The 7,425-nt window shown below is 40.9% G+C and overlaps 1 protein-coding gene and 1 long non-coding RNA gene across 3 annotated transcripts; one reads left to right on the top strand and one right to left on the bottom strand.

The window, feature by feature from the left end:
• The first annotated feature begins 820 nt into the window (after positions 1-820).
• Positions 821-2,912, top strand: LOC109939999 (uncharacterized). Its single transcript, XR_002262527.1, has 2 exons — positions 821-1,651; positions 1,802-2,912. It is a non-coding gene; the product is annotated as an uncharacterized lncRNA (long non-coding RNA).
• Positions 2,172-6,818, bottom strand: LOC100284337 (uncharacterized). 2 transcript variants are annotated; one of them, XM_035968074.1, is made up of 8 exons: positions 6,327-6,818; positions 6,045-6,168; positions 5,254-5,380; positions 4,965-5,001; positions 4,629-4,869; positions 3,621-3,741; positions 3,441-3,553; positions 2,172-2,946 (listed from the first exon to the last, which is right to left on the bottom strand). In XM_035968074.1, exons 1-6 carry the CDS (start codon positions 6,555-6,557, stop codon positions 3,650-3,652), a joined length of 852 nt encoding a protein of 283 aa, XP_035823967.1. In that variant the 5' UTR covers positions 6,558-6,818; the 3' UTR covers positions 2,172-2,946; positions 3,441-3,553; positions 3,621-3,649. The 2 variants fall into 2 exon arrangements, with proteins under 2 accessions (XP_035823967.1, NP_001150704.2); NM_001157232.2 differs by having other exon boundaries at positions 2,302-2,946; positions 3,441-3,535; positions 6,327-6,709.
• Between the last annotated feature and the right edge of the window lie 607 nt (positions 6,819-7,425).

The raw sequence follows: 7,425 nt of genomic DNA, 5'->3' as shown, positions 1-7,425 counted from the left end.
GGAACCACCAAGGGAAAAATTGACATAGAAAGCAATGACTTTAATAATGAGTGGTAATGGACAATGAGAGGCTTAGAGAATAAATTAAGAAAGTCAAGCTTGAGAAAGAACATCTTGTCCCTAGTATGCAAAAATTTAACAAGGGTCAATATCTCTAAAATGAGCTCCTCATGAACACAGTCTTGAAAAATAACAGGAGTGGTATTGGATACAATTCATTTGTCCAAAAAAGCAACAAAACAAGACTAAGCAAAATACAAAGCTCATCAAGTGTTATGAGTATGGTAAAGAATGACACTTTGCTCACAATTGAAAAGCCACATCACCAACTCCATTGCCAAAGCACTAAACACCTTTTGCATATAATGCCCACTATGTGCTTAAAAAAGTTGCAAATGAAAAGGTCAAAGTAACATTCTTAGGTCTACCAAACAAGAGTTTGACAAGAATGCTCAAAATGGGTGTTCTTCATGGCAAGTCTGAGGCTGCATCAATCTTCAAGAAGTTTGACAAGAATGCTCAAAATGAATTTGAATGCAAAATCAAGAAAATCAGAAGTGAATTGAAAAGAGTTTGAAAACACCAACATTCATGAATATTGTGATGAAATTGGCATCAAACATGAAATGTCTGCAACATATACACCTTAACAAAATAAAGTTGTAGAAACAAAGAATAGAACCTTGATCACTCTTGCAAGAACCATAAATGAGTATAACACACTAGAGAGGTTTTGGGTCGAGGCTGTCAACACTGCTTGCTATGCATCAAACATGTTGTTTCCTCACCGGTTACTTGAGAAGACTCCCTATGAACTGCTAAATGGGAAAAGTCATGTCTCTTTCCTCGAGTGTTTGGATGCAAATGCTACATCTACAAGAAACGTCATCACCTAGCGAAGTTTTAAAGACGATGTGACATTAGTTTCTGACTTGGTTATTTATCAAAATTCAAAGCATATCGAGTATTCAATCATATGCCACTGGCGTGGTGGAAAACATATGATGTGAAATTTGATGAGACTAATGACTCTTAAGGAGCGCTTCAAATTCTTGATGATGTAGGTGATAAATCACTCAGGGAAGCTATGAAGAATATGTCAATTGGAGCTATCAAACCAAAAGAAGATGAATATGAGGTGCAAGATATCAGCATGCCTTTTTTATCAAATGTATCATGAGAAAGATGTTGATGCTCAAGCAATGGTACAAGCCAAAGATGTTGATGCTCCAAAATCTTTTTACCAAGTGGTTGAGAAAAGAAATTCATCACTACTACAATCACATCCACAAGATCTCATCATTGGGAATCCTTCAAAAGGGGTTATTTCTTGTTCAAAAAATGCTTTATTTATTGAACATCACTGCTTTATTTCTTGTGTTCTTGTATAGATGAGGTGCTACAGGATCCAGACTGGTGAATGTTATGCATGAAGAATTAAACAACTTCATCTAGAATCAAGTCTAGACCCTTGAGAAGCCTCTACACGATGCAAGAGTCATTGGAACAAAGTGGGTGTTTAGAAACAAACAAAATGGTCAAGAGGTAATTGTGCGGAACAAGGCAAGGCTAGTTGTAAAGGAGTTCTCTCAAATTGAATGCTTGGACTTTGGAGAGACCTTTGCACCGGTTGCTCGACTTGAAGCCATCCGTATCCTTCTTGCATATGCATCCTGCTTTGACATTAAATTATAAATAAATGTAAAAAGTATATTTTTAAATGGCTTCATAAATGAACTTATATATGTTGAACAACCCCCTCCGGGTTTGAAGACCGTAGATATCTTAATCATACTTACAGATTATCTAAGGCACTATATCGACTAAAGCAATCTCTAAAGGATTGGTATGAGCGTCTTCGCGACTTATTGAGAGGGGCTTCAAGATTATTATTGTCGACACCACACTATTTACCAAGAAACATAACGCTGGTATTTCTATTTGTCAAGTTTATGTTGATGACAAATGATTGTCATTGCAAGTAATTTGTTGAGTTGATGTCGAATGAGTTTGAAATGTCAATGATTGGTGAGCTTACTTTCTTCCTCGACTTTCAAATCAAACAAATGAAAGAAGACAACCTCTATTGTTTGATAAGTGTGCTCATTCAAACATGTACAAGCCTTTTATGCCATAGCTATCCGAGAGATGCTTTGGTAAAGAGACAAGCATAATCAGAAGAGAAATCTACTAAATATAGCATCATCATGGGTAAACGGGTTTATTTTGAAGTACAAGAGAAGCGCTCTATACTTGAAACCACCAAACACAGAGCACTACACGCTAGATCACACCTTAGTTGCAACAATAAAAATTTGGTACAGACGAATGATCATATCATCACTGGCTACAACCCAGTGGTGTAAACAACACGATGATGACTGCATACAGAACTGGATACACTTACTGGTAACTCTCAGGAAAAGAGAGTAGCTAGGTCTTCCAGAGTTTGGTCCAAAGGCTGACCGCTGATGAATGTAGGGGCTGTTTGGTTGGTGGCTAAATCTGCCACACTTTGCCTAAGGTTAGTCCTTCGAATTGAAAAACTAACCTTAGACAGAAAAGTTAGGCAAAGTGTGGCAAGTTAGACACCAAACCAAACAGGCCCTAGTCATGCAGACAACGGGGTGATGAGTTGATGACTGCAGACTTGTACAGGACAGGACACACTTCTTGATCATCAGACCCTGTGCACGGTGACTGGGACTAGGGACCACACACCAACACGAATTTTCAGATGCACAATCACCTGAAGGCTGATCTCCATTGGATTAATCCATCTTACATATGCTGGACTCCATTCCAGCATAAGCTACATTTCCATCACGCTTGCGATTTAAACTGAGCGAAACTGCAAGAGCAACTGTTACTCTTGGATCACTTGCCCCATCCATAGGGGCAACTTCATGGTTTCCAGGTACATCTGTTGACCATGATAACGACAACCTGTGTTTTTTCCATGACAAACATAACCTATCAGTAATAGTCAGACCGCAAGGAAGAAACATCCCAAAACAGAATGGCAAAAAACAATGAAGATCCGCATCATGGTACAGGAACCACAGTTCTGATGCAAAAGTTTTCCATTCTAGTGGCGATACAATTAAGGTTCATTTAGCTTTGCAGGGCATCTATCAATCAATATAGCAATCTAATTAAGTTTGATACAAAGGATGCACTTTTGGTTTTGCTTCAGAATGATTTTACTGCTTGTAAGAAGATCTTTGACTTCATGTCCTTTTCTCTTGCTTTTGAAGAACTTTTCATGTAATAAGAGCTTTTCTCCCTTTATTTTTTCTTTTAAGCAATACTTAGCTCGGTATTTTAGCAGAACATGGAGCACAGCAGTGAGCATACAAAGAACAAAATGCAAAATAAAAATATATATATTCATGAAACTAGGTATTAAGGACAGAAACCAGATAAGACAAGGTTTGTACCTTATGAATGCAAGGATGATTGCTTGCCAGGCAAGAACAAATGCTGTGAATACAGCAACACTGCTCTTTTTAGTCCTGCTGCAATCTAAGGGTACCTGCCATGAACCAAAACACTGAAGTCAGTTGTAACCTAATTGTCAGATAGAAAACAAGATGGTAACAGAGCAGAAAAAAGCAAACCTCAAGGTACAAATGTTTGGATGCACAGTTCAACTTGCACTTTGGTCTGAACCACTAGCTTGTGTAAACTGGGGTGAGGGGGCTGGAATTATTAGGTGTGGATGTGCAGGAACGGGTGTTGCTGCAGAAGCCAATTAATGCGTGATTATTCACAAATGGAGAAAATAGAAATCTCAAATCTAGAAACATAAAGAAATGTCTACAGTTTCATTTGTGTTTGCGTGATGATTACCTTGGCTACTGAGTGTATGTAGTCCGAGTAATGTGACTTATTCAACTCAAATAAACAAACACTACCTATATATGTACAGGTAATCTTAAGGACGACTGGACAAGGGAACATTTTTAAGAGGCTGGTGTCACATGGTAGAGAATCAATAATATAAGCCCTAGGAATGCAAAAAAAAACACACAATGATCTGCATATGCCAAGCATGTTTCTGTGTTTTCGATCTTTCTGGACCTTATGAAATTAGCTCGAAAATTGTTACAAAAGGAATGAAAGATCTTGTTTGTTATGTATAGACGTATAGTTAGTAAAACAAAGAATTTGTGAACATAAAGAACTTATTCATAAACGAAAATATTTCATCATAAAATGATATAATTTAGAAAACACATCTATAATCTTGGCCCGAAGAAAATGTGCCCAACCTAAGAACAAACATGATGGATAGAAGAGCATGTGACATTGAACAGAAACTAAAAACTACCAAGGATGCACAAATATGACACGAACCTTAAATAATTTCCAGATTTCTAGAAGGGACCAACAGGGGTGAACCCAGCCCAAATTCTGAGTAGGGGCCTAAGTGAAGGTCTATTAACTAATAAAGCTCTATAGCTACACCAAATAACATAAAAAGTCCACTGAAACCAAAAAATTGAGCAGGGGCCTGTGCCCCCACTACTTTCAACGTGGGTCCGCCCCTGGGACCAAGCATGTCATAGTTTCTTTAGAATACACAGGTCCTACTATACTGCGGCATGGTATGAATACCACATTACCTACTAAAAAAGAAGTCTGAATGGAAGGTCGAGCGGTTGGTGATGCACCGCTGAAGTTGGATCCAGTGAGCTGCACATATTGATTTCCAGGCACGTTGTAACTATGAACCGACAAATAACCATTGCCACCACCGGAAACGGATGGACTCAGCTGGCTAAATGCTTGGTTGGATGTGTTCGCTGCAGCTGAGACTCCATAAATAGGAAGATATTGCTGACCGGAATATGAGTTTAATGTACCCTACAAAGAGAACATCTGTCAGAATAGGCAAAGATTTGTGTAACTGTCTTATGCAGCACAAATATATAAAAGCTGATAGCTTTTAAGGCTTCAACCTGTGGATAGATGTATTCGGTCCCATATGAAGGGTAACTGCAAAAGCAAAAAACCAACTGAATGTATTTCTATTGGCTTTCAAACAGTCATATCGTGTTCCATGAGCATGGTCGGATCAGATTATTTCATCATGCGAAAGGGGAGATACCATATGTACAAGCTAATTTAAGTAGCAAACACCGTATTATCAGATATACTCTCCAAAAGTAAGTGCAGGACATTTTTAACGTTTTGTCACAAAGAATGTTACATTGGAAAACTAACAAATGATGCCATAAATTATCTTACCTGTACTGGGGAACAGGAAATCCTTGGTAGTACCCAAGTGGAAACGGTCGGTGGTGGCTGTAACCCCCTAAATAGAAGGCCTTTGGAACTGGGACACCCAAATAGGACCCAGCTGATCTTGGCCGCCCTAAAAATGCATACTGTTATTGCCAACATTGAAACACATATAAACATGGTAATTTCCATAAGAGTGAGGGTTTATGCAACCAGAAGGAACTAATTTGGCTCATCATATACCTCAGAGAATAAGCATGATGTAACTAGTAGTAATAATAAAGGGCAGACCCAGTGTCGAAGGCTCCCACATGGCCACGTGAGTGGGGTCATGCTTCGGACCGTGACTTGGTAACTCAATGAGACAGCTCTTACCACTGCACCAGATCCGCCCTTCAACTAGTAGTAGTAATAGCAGTATGTAAATATATGAACACCACAGCCCACGGGCATCAATCACAATTAAAATATAGGTACTTCTGTTAACACAAATGCTTGATCAGTAGCGCTTTATGTTTGATCAATAGTTGGGAGGTGGTAACCAATGTAAGACGACAACACTTGAAGGTAAGAACTCTTTCTTCTTAATTGAAAGACAGCTCCAGTCAGTTGCTAAATAAGTATCAACTTAAGAAAGCTTACTCGTTATCTTCTTAATTTGTGTGATTAGTGTGCAATACAATTCCACACTCCACATTAAGTAACTGCACCATGATGCAGTTAATTAACTCAGTTCAGAAACCGCATTTTTACACTAATAATCCAGATCGGTAGGGGGTAGAAGGATATATCATTACCAGGGGGCACGGGATGCTGGGCTCGACCCAAAGATGCCAGGTTACAATTGGCGCGCCTGCCATCGATCACCGGCGTGGGGTCCTCGCAGGCCTTGCTCGCGGACTCGGCTTCACGGAATGTCACCTGTGGAAGAAGGGAGAGCAAAAATCAACACAGTTAAGTAGTTACACGTACACAAGTCGTCGCAGCACATCTATCGCGCGCGCACATACGCACGGGAACGCCACATACACAGAAGCAAAATTAGCAGCGAAAAAGGAGTGAAATCGAGAGGCACCGACGAATCCGTATCCCTTGGAGCGGCCAGAGTGGCGGTCGGTGATGACGACGGCCTCGAGAATGTCCCCGAAGCGCTCGTAGAAGCGCCGGAGCCTGTCGCTGCTGGTCTCCCAGGCGAGCCCGCCCACGAAAACCTTGGTGTGGGTGGCCTCCCTGATGGACGAGGGCGAGGCGAGAAGGTGCAGCCCCAAGCTGGAGCTCGACGCCGACGCCGCGTGCTGCTGCATGGCCATCACGAGCCGATCGGAAGTTCTAGGAGGAGAGCAATCGGAGGGAATCTTCGCTCGCCGCGACTCGGGCTCCTCCCTGGGCGCGAGGGGAGTAGGGGTAGGGGAGGCTGGAGGCGCGACCGCGTGAGGCCCCAAGGTGAGTGAATCGGCGGGTGGGAATGGGGGAGGTGGAAAAGGCAGAGAGCGAGGCGGCGGCGAGGGGAAAGGGAATTGTGATTGCCTATGGTGATGGGCCCGGGCTTTCGCGTCCCGCTGGGCGCTGGCGCGCTAGGTGAACCCAGCTCATTTCGGCGAGTTTTATTACTGGTTGAAAGACATTGGATTATTTGTCAAAAAATCAAGAATAAAATTAGAGGGCTCATCGTTCAAAATAAAGCTATATTTTATTTGTATACTATACCTCGTACAGCCAAAAATTGCCGCCTGGTTCGCTTCCCTGCTACAGTTCAACGGTGCTTGATGAAGGCTGTCCAAAACAGTTCCTCTGTCGTATTCTCTAACTCGTCGGCTATTTTAATTTTTACTTTACTAAGGGAGTGTCCGTGCGTTGCAACGGAACCGTATAATAACACGATAACTTATGTACATATGTGTGTTGTATTGTTATAGGTATGTGCCCGTGCGTTGCGACAGAAGTAAAAGATTTGTATGAAACATTGATACAGAACGACAAACATCACTATAATATGAAAAATCCGTGTAGAAAACATTATCAAGGGAAATTATCTGTTGCGTTTACATATCACACAAGTTTTTGTCGATATCTAGGTGAGTGCTCGTGCGTTGCAACGGAAACATATAATACCATAATAATTTATGTATAAATATGTGTTATACTATTCTGAGAAAAATACCACAATATTTATGTACT

Source organism: Zea mays, chromosome 5 (assembly GCF_902167145.1).
Source record: "Zea mays cultivar B73 chromosome 5, Zm-B73-REFERENCE-NAM-5.0, whole genome shotgun sequence".
Classification (NCBI taxonomy): Eukaryota; Viridiplantae; Streptophyta; class Magnoliopsida; order Poales; family Poaceae; genus Zea; species Zea mays.
Note: the sequence above shows the minus strand (reverse complement) of the source record. Positions and strands in the feature narration are given on the sequence as shown.

Bases quoted from the DNA above. Each gene is read 5' to 3' on its own strand.
- LOC100284337 (XM_035968074.1), bottom strand. From the start codon at position 6,557: ATGGCCATGCAGCAGCACGCGGCGTCGGCGTCGAGCTCCAGCTTGGGG. The intron at 5,002-5,253 runs GTAAGATAATTT...TTGCTTTTGCAG, and splicing joins TTTCCTGTTCCCCAGTACAG to TTACCCTTCATATGGGACCG. The intron at 4,870-4,964 runs GTTGAAGCCTTA...TTCTCTTTGTAG, and splicing joins CCGAATACATCTATCCACAG to GGTACATTAAACTCATATTC.